The sequence below is a fragment of the Falco cherrug genome, chromosome 3, assembly GCF_023634085.1.
Source record: "Falco cherrug isolate bFalChe1 chromosome 3, bFalChe1.pri, whole genome shotgun sequence".
NCBI lineage: Eukaryota > Metazoa > Chordata > Aves > Falconiformes > Falconidae > Falco > Falco cherrug.
The window spans coordinates 18,844,814-18,862,828 of NC_073699.1; the positions used below are offsets into that span (position 1 = coordinate 18,844,814).

The 18,015-nt window shown below is 43.4% G+C and overlaps 1 protein-coding gene across 1 annotated transcript in view; it reads right to left on the reverse strand.

Annotated features, from left to right (window-relative positions):
• FER1L6 (fer-1 like family member 6) overlaps positions 1-13,687 on the reverse strand; it is a 74,497-nt gene extending 60,810 nt beyond the window's left edge. Inside the window, exons 1-9 of the mRNA XM_014279360.3 lie at positions 13,565-13,687; positions 13,444-13,448; positions 11,312-11,394; positions 8,137-8,263; positions 7,460-7,514; positions 7,233-7,364; positions 6,443-6,505; positions 4,843-4,921; positions 971-1,127 (exon numbers count right to left, since the gene is read on the reverse strand). Of these exons, the coding sequence (XP_014134835.1) occupies positions 971-1,127; positions 4,843-4,921; positions 6,443-6,505; positions 7,233-7,364; positions 7,460-7,514; positions 8,137-8,263; positions 11,312-11,394; positions 13,444-13,448; positions 13,565-13,687 (824 nt within the window). The remainder of the gene's footprint in view (positions 1-970; positions 1,128-4,842; positions 4,922-6,442; positions 6,506-7,232; positions 7,365-7,459; positions 7,515-8,136; positions 8,264-11,311; positions 11,395-13,443; positions 13,449-13,564) is intronic.
• Positions 13,688-18,015: the final 4,328 nt, after the last annotated feature.

Below are 18,015 nucleotides of genomic sequence, written 5' to 3' on the forward strand. Positions count from 1 at the left end.
CTGAAAGACAAAAAGAAGCCATTTCCTTAAAACTGAAAACTCAAACAATGAAGTAGTATTTTTTCCAACAAAATTGTCATCTCTAGTTAGCTTGCACCCTGACAAGACAAAAAAAGGTGTAAGAATTTGCTTCTGCATCTAAACCAAAAAAATTTCTGGTTACCATGAGAAAATCATAGAATCGTTTAGGTTGGCAAAGACCTTTGAGACCATCAAGTCCAACCATTAACCCAGGACAGCCAAGTCCATCACTAAACCATGCCTTTAAGCACCACATGTATGTTCTTGTTAAACACTTCCAAGGATGATAATTCCACCACCTCCCTGGGCAGCCTGTTCCAATGCTTTCATGTAGGATACCCCTTTACTTGCTCTTCTTAAGGCCCAAGAAACCACCTCACACACACATACACACACTCCTTTCCCTGTAGACCATGTGCTCCAGCCCTCCATCATCTTGGTGACTCTCCATGGACTTGGTCCAGTATGTCAGTATTGACCAGAAACATTGATCTTGTAAAATTTGAAGTATGCTGGCAGCATACTTTACCACCTTGAAGGAGAATGCTAATGCACTTGAGTTTATCTAAGGGTATGGAAAATATCCATACACACACATCTGATAGAGGAGAAGGAATAGCTTTTCCTCATATTTTTAATTCATATTGCACTGCTCTTCAGAAATATTTAGCTGGTTTTAGACCAATGAACCTTCTGTCAGGGGTAATCTGGCACTTAGCCACAATGCATGGTCAACTCCATCAGCTGCAGAGAAGTGACCCTAACATGCCCTTCAATTTAATTGAGGAGATTGTAAAAGCTCTCTTTGAGCACATCAGAACAGCCAGGTGTACAATGCCACCCTGCTATTAACCCTAAGTTAGCAAGGAAAGGACTGAAAGGAGCACAGAGGACCCCCTTGAGGTACTTGGTAAAGAAGAAAGCAGTAAAAAAGAAACTATTGCAGTACTTTTCAATCTGCTCCTCAGTATCAGCTGTTTTCTGTGCAGCTTGTATTGCATCACCTTTCCCAGTCACACTGATGTCACACTTCAGGTATCCCTTGGCTCCCGTCCTAATGTCAGCAGGGTCTGTGAGAAGCGCCCACTTGTCACAAAACTGATGACCTGTAAGAAGGACAAACTTAAATATCCAAACAGTAGATGCAAAAAATGTAAATAATTCTCCTTTCCACTCTCAGAAAGGGCACTGCAAACAACCTGCCTGCTTTCAGGAGGGTCATGCTGAAGCACACTTTTTTACCGGGCACATCTGGAGGGTCCAAAATGTTGTGTGACCAAAAAGAACGGATCTAGAGCTCATCAGGAACAAGCTCATCTTCATCAAAGGTTACTGAGATCAGGGACTAAAGACCAGTGGAAGGTCAGGTGAGATTTCAGCACCTGTGTCATTGTGGGAAAATCACCTTCAGGGGGGGAAATCAGAGAAATTTGGGTCCTAACAAGTGCAGTATTACAGAAAGCTTTTTTAGGCTAAAATCCAGGTATCACCTTCAGGATGGGTGGTATGCACAGAATCTACATCACCACAGCTCCCTAAGCCACACATCCTGCCAGCTCAGCACATGCTGGTAGGAGTGACGGAGAATGGAGCAGAGCGAAAACACTGCGACCATGCTCTGTTGTGCTCCCTGCAGGAATGGGAACTCGATAGCACCATACAGCTGATAAGCTGCATACCAGTTGTTGCATGAAGAATCCATGAGATACCTGTGGCTGAGCCAACTACCGTGGTACAATTACTTTCCTCAGATGAAATAATCTCATAATACTAATGCACACTCCATCTCAAAGTTATCTGCTTCCAAGGTACTTCTACACCTCACTGGGCACACGATACCAGTTAGTAAAAACAATATGTATGACTAGAGTCACTCAAGCTCCACCTAAATGTGATGGAAATGGACTAGTCCTGGACTGAAATAAATCCAAAGCGGGGGAATTATCATCTAAACTCCTGGATTGCCCAACTCTGATTCAGTGTTCACAAAGCTAGGTCAAGCTGAATCACTCTCTAAAGTTGTTATGAAGGGACTTCTAATCAAGGTAGTCGCCCTTGGGGAGGATGAGAAACAAAGAACAGACAGTGAAAAGAACACCGTTATCTAAGTTACACAGAAAGAAGCCTTCAAGTGAGGGAAGTTCTGGCTATGAGAAGAAACAGGATGATAAGGTGTTGCAATCCACTGACATCATCAGAAAATTAGTTGAAAATAAGACAAAGATAATTGTGGTAGTGGGAGATCATGACCTCCAACTCAAATAGTCCCCCTGAAAGAGGGCAAAACCCCACTTGAGGAGCATGCATAGTTAGTAGAGAACTTCAGTAGCCCTATCTGAAGATGAGTACTAATTTGCATTGGAAGCGAGAAACTTGTAACCAATCCTGTGTATGATGAATGAATATGCAATGTACTATGAAGTATAAAAAGTGGACAGATGAGGGGAGAAGTGAGGGAAGACTCCATCGTAACTTCTGGGATCAGTCGACAGGCTGAACCTGTCTTCTCCCCCATAGGGATGCGTTGACTTATGCATGCTAAATAACTAACTCACAACAGCTGTTATTAGTGATTATAATTTAGTTGTATGTAATTTAGTTGCATATCATTTCAAGCTTGTTTTTGCAGGCAGTCCCTATCATCGGCAATCACAAACCTTAATTTGTCATGATGTCATACTAATAAAGAGTGCGATTCCGTAAATTGTTGGTGTTGGTCCTTTGTGGGCACTAGCAGTTGCCAGCAGTGGGTAACACATCCAAATTAAGTGGGAAGACCAGCTGAGGGGTCCCCCTCATGCTGTTGGCGTGTTTCCCTGAACAAGGCAGTTGAATCGCCCTCCGATCCAGCGGGACTGTTCAGCAAAGGGTCCCTGTAACGGGATGCTGACAGACTGGCCCGGCACAAGGGTCTGGGCTTTCCTGGGGTGCCAACAGACAGATCAAACACCTGGGGTTGAGAGGATAACACACACACACCACACACGCACACCCTTTCACATGACAGTCATGTTTTAACCCCAGCTGGCAATTAAGTACCACAGAGCTGCTCGCACACTTCCCCCTCACCCAGAGAGATGGGGAGGAGAATTGGAATGTAAAATTTGAGGGCTGAGATAAGAACAATTTAACCACTGAAATAAAATAAAACCAAAAGAACAAAAATAGTTACAATAAAAAGGGAGAAGGGGAGAGGAATGAAATCCAAAGGGAAGGGAGAAAAGAAAACAAGTGATGCACAATACAGTTGCTCACCACCTGATGACTGATGCCCAGCCAGTCCCTGAGCAATGATCGGCAGCCCCTGCCAACCCTCCCCTCCCCCAGTTTATACACCAAGCATGATGTCCCATGGTACATCTTTGGCTAGTTCAGGTCAGCTGTCCTGGCTGTGTCCCCTCCCAGTTTCCTGTGCCCCTCCAGCCCTCTTTCTGGCAGGGCCCAAGAAACTAAGAAGTCCTTGACTTGGTATAAACATCACCCAGCAACAACTAACAACATCGGTGTCCTACCAACATTGTTTTCACACCTAATCCAAAACACAGCAACAAAGCACTGCCCCAGCTACTAAGAAAATTAACTCTATCCCAACTGAAACCAGGACAACCTGAATTAAGGCTGAGGCTTTATGAGGGAAAACCAACTTTTTGATGAGAACTGTCTGAAGATCTCAGAACTCTCCAGCGGCAAAACCCTTGCTGAGAGCAATGGCAAGGCATAACACCGGCAGCCAGCTGAGAAAGGAGGCTGGGCAGCTATCAGAGGAAGAAGCAGCAGCCAGAAGCAGGTTTGGCTCCATCTTTCCAGTGGGAAAATGCACAAGACAATTCACCCACAACAGCCCTTGCTGCAGTCCTGCTTCAGCAACCCCCCTAAAACTTTACGTAAAGTCCTTGGCCATCACCTTGGGTGTGTAAGGGAGTGGGAGGGAGAGACCAGAATATACCAGGGATATGAGCTCAGGATCACCCCTCAGACACCACCCTCCTGTAGAAGTGTGAGCAGAAGATACAGGACAGACTTCAGAGACTAACGCAGTCTGAGTACGGACGTAGGCTGCTCACTCCAGTCAGGCCAATACTCTCTTCTGACTCTTGCAGAAACCCTGAAGGCAGCATGGGGCTTGAATGACTCTACACTTCTGCCATAACTGGGTGACATCTATAGGAAGTGGCCTAAATACATTCATTCTTAAAGACTGAGAAAAGACTAGGTCCTTCAATAACTATAGAAGAAAGATACATGTTTTGTGGATGGCTGTAAAAACAGACCAAAAAAGAGACAAGTGATCTTTTCTTAGCTTTAGATTTCCAAAAGCACTGGACAGCTCTGAAGATGGCAGGTCAAGTGGACCCATGATCACATCTTTGTCATCTCCTTCTTTTCTCTCCCATTATGGGCTGCTCCTCCTCTCGTCTCATGCTCTCCTCATCATTCCTTCCACGCTCCATCCCACTCTCCCTCCCTCCATCCCTTCTACCCCAACACACGCTGCACAGTTTTGGATGCTCTGCTACCAATGAGTGGAGTTAGGTTTTGTAGAGCATTGAGCTGCCCTCTCTACCCCTGAAGAAAAGCTGTTCTTTGTAAGTGCTTCCCACCAATGGGCAGATTCTCAAGGTGTTTCCAGTGTTGAACCTGTTTCCAAAAATGTGGCTGGTATCCAAATGGAAAAACAATCTTTCCAAAAACCTTGTTAAGTTTATCCCTTGGCATAAACCACAAGCATCTAAGTGAAATAGCAGCACACCTCCCTCTCCTCTCCTTCCCTGCCTCACATCTCATTTAATAGCCAAAAAGGGCAGAAAATGCACGACTTACCTGGCTGACTATAGACTGTCCCCAGATCTACTTTAAAGGAGCCTATCAGCACACTCCCAATCAGTTTATTGTGCATAACCTGTTAGAAAAAGGCTGGTTAAAGAGTATCATTATCTCTCTTCCCAGTGAGCATAAGCAAAAGTAATCCAAACAAAGGTCTCCTTTGGTTCGGAGGTAATAAGCCGTGACATCCAACACCACCCAAAACTGGGTGTACACAACCACAGCAGATACAGCAAGCATTTGAAATCTGTTCTTAACCCAATATTGTGCCAATTTAGAAACTGATATAGTTGCATCCAAGTGGAATCACACAGGTTCATCCCAGGTCCCAGGATTATACAGTGCAGGAATCAGATGGATGCGTCTTCAGAGGATGCAGTTGTTATTACTTACCCTGGCAGGTTTAAATAAATTGTGATGAATATAAACACATGGGGCATAACTGGTTTCACACTAGGCTGCAGAAACCATGTAACTCTCTGTGCAATATCCGAATTGCCATAAGAACTGAGTACACCCAGAGGAGGAAGAATTAAAATGTTTCTTTGCAATATTTCAATGTGCATATAAACTAAGAGACTCAATTCTGATTTACCTCTCACAACATTAATGAAATCAGAGAAGTGATATAGATGTAAATGAGATGGCAAGCAGGCCCCAGTGAGTGTGTCTCTGTCAAGCACAACCAGCACCGACCCTTTCCTGGCGTATATTTTGGAAATGGACAAAGAACTTCAGGGGGAAAGCACCTTTCCTGGGGCAACAACTCAGTGCTCATTTCTCTGGCCAAGTGGTGGGACTTTTGGTATTAAAAATGCAAAAACCAGCTCATGAACAGCACAGCTTGTGATATTTCTAAGTAACACAAATACAGCGCTGTCCACAGTCTCAGGACATCTTCCTTAATTCCTTAGCAGCTTTGCTGAACGTGGTGATGAACCTCAGGAGCCTCTGGTAAGACAACTAGCATGGCTCCATAGGCTTGGCCTTCCAAACTGCAAGAAGTCCAAGAGCATGTGTGTCTTCCATCAGGGCTGTTCTAAGATGTCACATAGCTTCACCAGGACTTGCAGCAAGCTGCGGGAGCAGCACTGAGCAACCGGAGCCCACTCCCATGCCAATAGCAACCAGCCACTGACACTTCCAGGCAGCCTGGGAGCTGCTGCTGAGGGTAAGGTACCTGGATAGTTTAGGTAGAAACAGTTGTACCTGAAGAACTGAGGTAAGCCAGAAGTTTCAACTCGGCCATTTGAAACAAGTGGTAGCTTAAAAATTAGAGGGATGGAGACAATGCTGAAAACACTTAACTGAGCTGAATTTTCTCATTCTACCTCACAGGTTGCCAAGCCAGCAATGAGTGTCCCTGAAAACACACAATCTTCCTTTAGGGTTATGCTCCTTCAAATCGCTGCCAGCTGCCGCCTTTCCTCCTTTTTCTGTTCCCTATCCTTTCTCTTTCCTATATTTCATGCTGACTTTATAGTGCCCTTGGTACCTAAAATTATTTCTCTTTTTAATTACATTAAGAAGAATCATTTAGAGCCAAAGTGACACCATTGACCTTTACTTACTGTGCAAAGCTTTCCTAAGTACTTACAGAGATGTTGATTATTTTGTCAAACAGGAACACCTGTGGTCCAACGAAATCAAACACAAAGTACTGTGGGAAAAGGGAACAGTAGATCAGAATTGTCTTTGTGCTGGTAGCCAGCACCCTCAGCAGCATCATTTAGCTTTTTGGGTTACTGCTTTAAAAAGTCCTGGTGTAGGGGTGCTGAGGAGGCAGTGATGGACATAGAAAATCCCTTTCCTTGCTCCCTGGCTCATGTCTGCCGTAGCCCAGACCTGTTTTCCACTCTCCTCCTTGTGTGGCTGCACAGCACTGCCCTTTGCAAATACCCACAGCCCTCACTCTGCATCCCAGGATACTGCCCAAAGGGACAGGCGGCACAAGGAAACCCAAAGGACTGGTTGGTTTTGGGGGTTGCTTTGGTCTCATTTGTTACCAGCTGGGACAAACATATTTCAAGGAAACGCTGAAATGGTGAAATGGTAGAAACGGGAGGCTGAAGGGGGGCATTTAAGACAAAGCTCCCAAATGGGCCATCTGAAAAAATGCAGAGGCAGTTGTATTAGGGCGGGATGCAGTGGACGGGGTGTGGAACAGGATGGACTGAATTTGAGAAGAGAAAGAGCAAACAGAGCTAAACCCAAGGGAGCTACTGGTGGTGCTTGGCCAAGACTGAAACTCAAGCAGTTCCTGCACAGATCTCCCTGCTCAGACATGTAAGTGCTACAAACTTAGTTCATCCCCTTTTGAGCTACCAAGTGGTGGAGGCTACCCAGAGCCATTGAAGAAAGTGTCTTCTTCAGGAGCAAGCACCTACCTCATTGTAGAAAGGGGCGTTTGTGCCTTCCTTTACTGTCGTTTGCTTCTTCTCATCACCTATCTCGATCATCACCACAGGGTCAATGTTCTCACCCACCAGCTGTCTGGCCTCAATGATGGTGATGGCAATCTGTGGGGTACAAGGACACAGCGTGCACTCCTGGGATCAGGTCTGGCCTGTCCGAGAATTTCACAGGCACGTAAGGGCAGTCAGCCCCTGCTCACCTGGTAGTTCTGGGATTTCAGCTCCTCTCCGTGAATTCGGGTCACCAGCTTCGCCCTGATTAAATAACAAAACAGGTAATTACGAATGTCTAGGCAAAAGCTGGTACTTGGACACATGTCGGAAAGACTTTGTGTCACTAAACAAGCATTGTTTATGGCAGGTAGCTTGGTTGTGAACTGTTAGGCTGGATTTCATCAGCAGAGACCACCGATTTTTCTAATATACTTGGTGATAGGGAAATATTTTGCATCCACACTGACCAGTGCAGCTACCTGCCATGCATGAGAATTATTTCATTTGTTGATCCTATTAAACCTGACTCCATTCCTCCCCTGTATGGAAAACACACAACTACACAAACTCTTAGCTATAGAGATTGCTGGCCCCTTTGACTCATTTTCATTAGCAGAGTTCATTAGCACAATTGAGGCACTCAGACTCCATTTCAATCTCTCCCTGAACTGAATAGCACCTGGTGACAATTGGTCTTGAGCTGATAATATTTTGCTGACAAGTACATCCCGCTCTATCATGTGGGAGAGCAGGAGTGAAGGGATCACTGCTGTCAGCAAATGGATTTTCTGTCAGCAGATGTATTGTCCTGGGGCAATGCCACTCCCAAGAATGATGGTAAAGGTTTTTTAGAGGATGTTAGGTAAGGTACACCAAGAAATACCTTTTCCTCTTTGGGCTTGAGGATCCCAAAACATTGGACCGTGCATCACTGTTCATTAGGTCTTCCTCTCCCTCTTCTTGTCTTCTGAGAGTGTCATGGTGAAGATTTGCACTTTCATCATGATCACCTGATGAAGAAAACAATCAAGAAAGTAAAACCCACCTCCGATTTCTGCTTGCAAAAAGCTAACTTGGAGCAGAGCCACAAACTCATCAGCATGAACTGAATATTTTATTTATTCGGGTATCACAATTAGAGATACAGTAGTGGTTTGTATTGAGCAGCGCTGATTACAGCAGCAGCTCCCCTCCTGTGCAATATCACATACCATGTAAATTGCAGCTATAGCAGCTCTCTTCACCCCATGTGCACACACAACAGTCACATGTACACCAGTCACGTCTGACTGCCCCACCTCTCATCTGCCAGAAAGACAGCGGGACAGATTATTGCTGGGTTTTGCAGGTATTAATTTGCAGCAGTGAGCCTGCCATTCATGGTTTGTCTTTAACAGTTTGACACACCTCAGTCCCTTCCAAGCAACCAAAGCAGCAGAGCCTAGCTTAGAAATCATTTCTCACCTTTCCTCTGTGCAGAGATGATGAACTGGAGAATCAAAGACAGAAAAATAGAGTTGAAGAGCATGATTTATGGGTTTTCTTGTAGAAAGTTATATTTAAATGAGAAAAATTGCTTCCAAAAATACTTGGTTTTCTTCCCGACCATAAAGAAAATCTCAGCAGCTAGCTCAGATGTACACATCTACATCTGGCCCTTCCCATGCTGCTCGGCTTTGTCCTCGTGGTTTGACAGAAGTCCTGCCAGGATCTCTCCCTCTTGCTGAACATGTCTGTGTTCAACACTTGCCTTGGGAAGGGAGCTGTGCGCTTTAGGTGAAAGTTTAAAATTTGGGTGCCTGTAGTTCATTCCAAGAATTACATTTTTAAGCCAGAAATGTTCGGTGACTCTGGATGTGTAATTTCAGGTCTAGAAACTGTCAGGTGGTAGCTGCAACAGTAAAGATGATTTGCCCAGCAATATCCAGGGGCCTAGGTGACCTTATGGATGATCTCACATCAAAGGAAAGGAAACACATCCAAGTGCATTTTCTGCAAGTACTCTACAACACTGTGCTCCACTACAAAACTAGACAAAGAGTTGTAACAGTGCTTCCTTGTCTCTTTGGTCACTTGAGGGGTGTTTAGAAACTGGTGATGGTAGCAAAGGACCATCCACTGTACAATAAAATTCGCATGGATAGCCCTCATCAGGTGTGAATGTTCCTCTTTGAAGCTGGCTTCCACAAGCCCCTACTCTGAGGCAAATCACCCGTCAGGTACAGGCAGGCACAACTTTTGCTTGTGTTGCAAGGCAGCCAGGCAGGAGTCCACTCAATGAAGGTTCCTCCACTAGCAACCTCATGTAACATATATGCTCCCTGACTGCCGCCCTGGCTCTTGTCCAACTTCCCTAGAGCACAGGGAAGGTGAACTTGCCTTCACATCCATGTAGGCATAGCCTGATTTTCAGCCCTTGAGGCAAAGGCGTCTGTCTATGGGTTTGCTTCTGTAGCACCAAGTTCCCATGACTACCCTCCATATCCTATTTACTCTAGAACATGCTGTTTGATTATGGGTGTGTAGTAGTCTGTATTGTTTGCTCTGAGGCCAAAGCACGTTAAACTTCCCCCCATGACATGTCTGGGGGACAGATGTGTCAGTATGACATCCTGTCTGGGCCACTTTTTGTGAGTTCCATGTGGTTTCTGTTGAGATGGAAACTCTTTCCAAAGCTTCTTTCCCTTTATAGCTCCATTTTCCTGTAACTTGAATATCTGAATTGCTATCCTTTCCCCCTTCTCAATAACCATATGTATGTTGTGCATAACCAACCAGCAGGAATTATTCCCTTGTACGGATCCAATGACAGAAAATGCAGATGGTTCACTGAGTGACAACATTCCCCTACTGCACACTTCCCCGATAGATCTCCTAAGCCCAAATCCCAACAAAGACAAGAGAGAACTGGTGATTGTTTTCTTTGCTACTTCAGATTCTTCAGCAACAAAGACACTAATGAAAAGATGAAGATGCAGCATAAGTACCCCAATCTATTCAATGATTCAGTCATTTGAGATAAACAGAGATCTGAATGCTCACATGGAAGACAAGTAAACTAGAGTATACTGTATCTTGTAGAGCATGGTATTTTTCATGGGGCATAAGATAAACTCCAACATATCTGTAATTGGTAAGAAGTTTGATGGTCCAGAAGTCTAAACACCTTGCTGTAAGGACCAGAGCAGAATCTTTTCAGAAGTAGTGTGCCCTTTAGGTAAATAATGCTTATGGCACAAAATAGGTATCCCTGTTTCTGTCCAACAGTGAGCACAGACTCACATGGCTGGTTTATTACAACACTGTGATTCAAGGGCTGTACTAAATACATAGTAGTCCATGTTTTAAAAATTCCATGAAATCTGAGGCATGAGAATGCAAGATAAAGCTATAGAAGGTGAAGACACGGCTGAACTACAGATTTTGATGCTTGGGAGGACTGTGGTGATAGGAGAAAAAATTACAGTGGTTGGATGTGCAAGGGAATGTGTCCTTAGCTTGGAAACCAATGGTGTATTAAGGGAAAGAAACAGGAGACCCTGCATGTCATATGGATGTACCCACATCTGTTAAAAATAAAAAATAATTAAAAAGAAACCTGCCATACACTTAAGAGGAGAAATGCTACTAAGTAAAGCTCCCAACTTTACCAAGCCAGCCCATCCAGCCATCAGAGCCTACTCAGGCTTTGTTCTTATGGTTTCTAGAAGCAACAGATCTGGAGGAATTACATACCTGTAATGAATTATCTATCTCTAGAGCAGAAAAAAAAACTTTCAAAAATGTGTCGTCTCTCTATGGTAAGAGTCATGCTGACATTTTTGTTTTACTCTACCACATACAGCAGTCCAAACTCACAGAGTCTGAATGCAGACTTAATGAAACAGTTAATACAAAAAAGAATTAACTCTCTGTTTACTTGGGAGTGCCAAGGATTTATTGCCCGTTTTATCAATACTAAGCCCTAAGACACAATTCAAATGAGTTCACATGAAATTAGATATAATATAATCCCCCACCTGCTCTTCCAGTTGCAATATTCATTTATGAGGCCTTACCCAGTGCATCTTTGTTTGCAATAGTCAGCCCTTTCTCGCCTTTTTTCTTCTTCTTCAGCTTCATGCCAGCAAACAGCCCCTTTCTAAAAAAGTAAAGAAAAGCAATCAGTAAGGTATCTTCAGCCCTTTTCTGAGATGGACTCTAATTTAACTCAAGGAGCTGTTAAGATGGAGTCTTGATTTCCAAGTAAGATCATTATATTTGGATTTTTCTTTTATTGAAAACAAACAAAAGAAGGCTCTGATTTTATAGTACAGCTAACTTTGTTTATTTTTAAAATTTGGCTACCGGCAAACACACTGAAAGAAGAACCGAAAGTTCTTTTCAAACCAAAACAGCAAGAGGCAAAGAAAGGAAATCCAAGACAAGTTTCCAACCTACTGACTTCCCACACACGTAATTCTTATACCTGTGACAAGATCAGAGATAAAAGCTTCTCACAAATTACAGGTTCCAGATCAAAAGCAATTTTCCAGTGAACTAAGCAAAACATAAAAGCAATTGTGTTAACTTTCTTGGTGAGCACCCACTGTAGCAGCAGCACATACACCACAAAAGCTTTTGCCATTTCTTTAGTTAGTTCTCACTCCCTCGCAGCAGCAAAGCCGTGAACAGGACTGGACAAGGGTTTCTTCTCAAGCTGTGTTAAAGAAAGGCTTCTGCCCAGCATCAACCCCAGCTACCACTGCGTGGGGCTTTTTTGCCTCCCACTTGTTCCTGTACTGGATTAGGGAATTGATCCAGCTTGAAACCAACTAATGCAGTTAAAGCTTGGTGAGGTCATTTTTCAGATCATAACTGACTACGGTGGCTCTACAGCCTCGTTAGGCCTTCCTTATTCTTCGCATTCAACTCAGTTTTGGCTACAGCGCCTTGCTGGGAGCCTACCATAGTCATCCAGGAATGAGGTGTGTTCATGGGATGAGATGTAGGAAGGGAAGCATGGCCGCCATCTGGTTGCCATCACGGATAAAACATGCCAAGACATTCAGCAAGGACTCACAGTGCAGTCCTGCTTCTTGGGAAACTGATGGCAAAACTCCCCATGACCCCAAGGCAGTACAGCTGCCCAGCTAAGATAAAGCACCTCTCCCAGTGACAGCACAAGCCCAGGGTGGCTGTTCAGAGGTCTGTGCTGGTTTTCCTTTCCTACTTTACTCTTCTACTGGTCCTTCACCTCTTCAGCGAGTAGACAGAGTAGAAAGAACAGTTGTGTTTTGTAGAGTTGGTTTTAAAGAGGGAGGTGAAAGTATCTCTACAAATGCCATACAGTATTTTCCCTTCAACAAAGGGTCTCTTCTTTTCCTCCCATAGCCCCCAGTCCCTTCTTGGTTGCCAGCCAGCCTCATCCCACCAAACTTTGTTTGCCCCATGTGAGGATCCAGGAGCACTTGTCCTGCAATAGGACACCGATGCTGTTCTGAGATTTTGCAAGAACAGAACAAAGCATGACTACAAGACTAATACCTTTAGCAGTCTGCAATTTACACCTGACCTACTGCTCCAACTTCTGCTCTTCCCAAGAGCTGAGGCAGGGGCTGACAGAGAAGGAAACCTGTGGGAAGAAGGTGGGACTTCTCCCCCTTGCCCCTGAGCAGGGCTCAGCACAGCATCCATTCTTAGCAATGTGGAAGAGAAATACCATTTTCTGTGTTAAAGCTGTGCCCAGAGAGGCCCTTTCAACCCAAGGTTTCGGAAATAGGGTGGGAAGCAGCCGGCTGTCCTGCAATTGCCTGCCTGAGAGTTTAAAGTTGGCAGTTTGCACAGTTATCCTTGCACTTCGGGAAAGGACTGGCTACTTTCTATCGTCATGACTTTCTTATCTTTTCTTCCTTTTACAAAGTGTGTGTTTTTAAGCCACATGATTCATCATTTGAGAGGGTGTTGGGGAATGGAAATCAAATCTCTGAGCACTGGAGCGTGCAGTTTAATTTTTCCAGGTTTCTGGAGGTTTGAACCAATGTTTAATAATGACCCTTAGAGGCTGCACATGTTTTTTCTTGCTGTCAATCAAGATCTGGTAAAACAGTCACAGTAATGCAGGAAACATACACAAAAGTTTTTCCTTAATGGTAAACTGGGCAGTGGTTGGGAGAAGAGTGGGCGATAATAGACTCTTGGCTTTGAATACCTGAACTAAAACAAAAAAAGAAAAAATGGGAAAGAAATCAGTAGAACCAATCCCAGCTTGAGAAGCTATTTTCATCAAATAAAAGCCTGTGGACTTACTGTCTTGAATTAAGCAGACCAACCTGACTTATACTCAGAAATCCAAACTGCAAACAGGTCACTTGGCTTTCTTTGATGGTGAAAATATAAACCCCACTGTTGCAGATCTTAACTGCTTGCTGAAATGAACATAGTTCAGATTTCATATTGCATAGTAGTGAAATATGTGATTCTGTTTGCAGGCAATTTGGTCCTTTTCAATTTGAAGTGTCAAGAACACTTCAGAACACCTGAAAATTTCATTTTGAAATCTTGACATTACATGGGTTTATATTTTGAAAATATATACTTCTATACACCTTGTTTTGAGAGCTGAAAAATATTCACTAAATCCTCTGCAAATTTGTGAGCAGTGATGGGTTTTAACCCATCTAGAACTTCACTTTTATTAATATATTGCTCTGTACTTTTTTCCCAATTATTGGTCACATAATTTAAAGAGGAGGTCTCTGGGCATGATTTCATTCTACAGTTTTCCCAAGGAAACAAATATGCCGCCTATTTAAAAAGGAGAAACAACCTATGCTGCGTGAGAATTTTGTGCTATGAACTCTACTGACAAACAAACCAGGGGATGTGAGTGGAAAAATTAAGGATTTAGTATAAAGGCACTATTTTTCAGGTTCTCTGTTAGCCACAAGCACACAGTGATAAACATTCAGCACATTTTCTGCCCTCCCCCCCCCCCCCATCATCAAAGAACTTGTTTGCCTAAATTGCTGTAGGAATAAAAATCCACCTGGGGAAGTGCACAGCCTGCCTAGCCCAAACAAGCAGGCACCTACAAGCTGAGCAAACCTGATAGCAACCAGTGCTCAGACATCTGAAATCACCTGCAAACTCAAAGTGCATTTAGCTATAGAGGAAAAGTTACTGCATACTGGAAAGGAAAGCTGATAACGTTCAAAGTTGTATTCAGAGCAAGCAAATTAAGTTTACTGACCAGGCCTAAGAGGAATGTCAGCAATGCTGGGCACAATCACAGCAAATGCACAACTACATACCAAAGAATGCCAAAACTGGACCAGTACAAGTGGCAGTGTAGTACCAAAACAAAAAATGTCTTGAGCAAAAAAGAGTCAGATGACAACTGAAGGGAATGGCCATTATTAAAGCCTGATGTGGAAACTGGGCCACCTTCCATGATTTTCATATTTACATAACACTGAAACTTCTTAAAAACAGAACTGCAGTGGGTGCCATAGAGCGACAGAAAGAGCCAAGCTTGAGATCACTCCACAGGTGCCAACAGCAAAATCTGTCTTCAAGGAAAATCAGATTTCAGTCTCAGCTTTTTAGTCTACCAGAGGTTTGGGCACAGAAAGGCACCAGGGTGCACCTGAGCTCTCCTGCATCCCTGGCCCCACTGGTTACCTCGGCCAAGGGCAGTTGTGACCATGCAGAGAAGTGCCCCTCAAAAGCACCAGGGAGGCAGCAAGCACAAGCCACTTGCAAAGCTCAGCTATGAGAAAGGAGAAGAGCACGGGATTGTTTGCTGAGATGGCAGGGCAGCATTCATTATACACAGGATTTGCCAGAGAGAATTTTCTCTGTAAAGGTCTAAGCTAAGTAAATGAAGATTTCAGGGAATGGAGGGTATCAATCCCTCACAACAGAGATGTTCCATCACTTTGATAGGTAAACTGCTTGTCATCCAGTGACAGTGTACTTGCTCCAAATATTGTGTACATAGGTAACATCCATGATGCTCAAAAAAATCATTTAGGCTTCTTTAAAATGTTCTGTGGATACCCTTTTTGCAATAGAAAGTCTGTTCTCTTGGAAAGCAAAAAAGAGAGTAATCTTTCTTCCAATTTCCACAAATGTTCCTTTTCACCACAGCTTCAAGATAAATTCAATCAGTTGTTGAAAACTCGGAAATTACTCCTTCCTCTCTCCCCGAGATTGTGAAAAATTTCACAGGAAAATCTTGCCAAGAAGGGAAAGTTTCAGGCTTCCATGCTGTTTCACCAAACCTGATAATGTTCCCAAAGTTATCCACACCCATCTGTCATCCCTAAGCCAGGCATTAAAACTGTGTGCCACCTCTAGGTAGACCCCAGAGATGTCATGAGGAAGGGTCTCCCATGTTCCCCACAGGACCTCCTGGCTGTCAGCAAGGCACAAACATGGCACTGCAAGAACCTGGGAAACCAGGAGAGACTTGGGGCGCAGAAAAAAAATCTTTCATCTTGGACCTGCTGAAACCCGGTGAGGTTGTCAGCAGCACTGACAGACTTCAGAGAAGATTAGCCCCCATATGCTACAAGATGCACAAACACAGATAAGGATTTTGCTCCTTCCTGGATCCAACAAGCTAATTTAAGATACAATAAAACAAATTAATGTCCAAAGAGAAGGTGGAGGAGAGTTCCTACACACTACCAACAGGTTTTCTATTATAAATGCCTTGATTAGAAGCAATTAAAAATCAGCCATCTCAGCTAATCAAGAACATTGCTTAGTTCAAAGAGGACTGAGTCTCTGAGCTCCCTCCATGTGGGGATTGTAAAAAAAGCTGGAGAAAGGACAACTTTTTCTGTTCTGCATATGTACAGTGGCAATGTGGGCCCTAGTTTATGCCTGTGATTCATTGAGGTTTCCCTGCTATAAATAGTAAATAAGAGTGGGACACCAACCATCCCACAGCATTTTGACTGTACTCAGACCACGTTGGATTTGCACCAGAAATCTGTACATATGAAGGTTCATTTCCCGTTGTCAGTGAATTAATTTTCATACTCTTTGAAAAAGACTCACAAACTGTGTTCTCCTCGCGTCAAGATCTATCCATGGCAGCCTCCAGCTTTCCAGCTTGTTAGCTTTCAAAGAAATCCACTCGTGCCATTTCTTTTTCATTTAATCTGTCCTGTCAGCACAGAGGCTTCACGATCTCTTCTTGCACAGCATAATGTTCTCTCAGATATCCAATCATTGCAATTTGCAGTCTAATTTAAAAGGAAAGATGGCAAAAAAACCCCACTTCGGAGTAGTCCACAAGAGTACAAGTGACCTTACTAAATACTGAATCTCCTTGGAGTTTTTCCACATTGTTTAAACTTAGTTTCTTCTTCCAGCAAAATCCTTCAAAAAGTCCGTATGCCCAGAAAACTGACATATCAGGAGAGCAGCTTCTTGCTGTGGGAATGGTCACACATCATCCAGAGGCAAACGGGCACTTCTAGGGTGCAGGTAATAGATCACTGTAGATACTTACTGTGGGATGGCAGAAGCCAGTTTTCCGTTGGTTATGAAGTCAGAAGAATAACCTCAGCCCTCTAAACACAGGCATGTGTAGTTCAAGAAGGGATTTTCTGTCCCCTTCCATAAGGCCCCCTTCTCTCAGCACACTTTTCTTCCTCTTGTTCAAGCAAAACCCCGTCTTGGGCTTAACCTGCATCAGACCGAGGTACTTGTCAAGGTCAGTTTCATAACCATGAGCCTTGGGATGCCCTTCCCTAGTGCTGGTGTGTGAGCCATGCTCCTGGTGGGCACAAAGGAATTAAACCAGGGTATTTGGATTTGGAAACACGGAGGGCAGACACAGAAACAAACCCCATTTTTCCAGTACCTCTCCTGAGACCATCCACAGGTCCTCAAGTGGACAGGATAAGTGAGCTGCCAGGGCGCTCCTGGCAGCAGAAAATCCTTATTGGAGCAGCTGCTCTGCTTTTCCCCCAGGTCCCTTCCTCCCCGGAAGCAGCAGTCTCAGAAAACTTTCTGGAACTATCAAAATGATTTCATTCAGGGATAATCAAAGGTTTGTGCAGCTCAGATCTGAGCCAGCTCCAGTGCCTGAGCATTGTAAAGCTATGAGTACGGTCACTGCCGTGACTGAGAAAGTGTTCAAAACTGAAGAAAGAAGAAAAACAGCCTTCAGCCTTCTCGCACAGAGATGTAAAATTTGTTAGGTTGGTCTATATCTTTGCATTCTGTTATTTGCATTTTATAATGTGGTTTGGTTGGGGTTTTGTTTTTGTTGTTTGTTTTTTTTTTTTTTTTGCAACTCCTTAAAATTCTGCTTCTGTCAACTTAATTTCATTTTCCAAAGAATTTTGCAGTAGATCAAACAATATTGCACTACGTGGATAATTATCGCTGTGTGATTAGTTCTAATTTTTATCAAATAAACACAAGCAAAAAGATTCTCTAATTCTCTATGTTATAAAAATATTTTCTTTCCTTTTTAAATGCAAAAACATCAGAAAGACTCTCGGCTCATTTTATCCTTCCACAATATGTACTAGTCAATGAAACTGAAAGGAAAAGTAAATTATCTCATAATTTAAACCGCTCTTTTCAGAGTAAAACATAATTACAATACAAAGATGGGGCTTCCAAATAAAAAGCCTAATCAATCTAAACTATAACAGAGGCATAACTGTTTAACTCTGAAACATCTTTTATTAAGCTAGTATGTCATTTGTGATAATAAATGAAGTCCCAGGGAAGAAATTTATTGCATTACATTTAA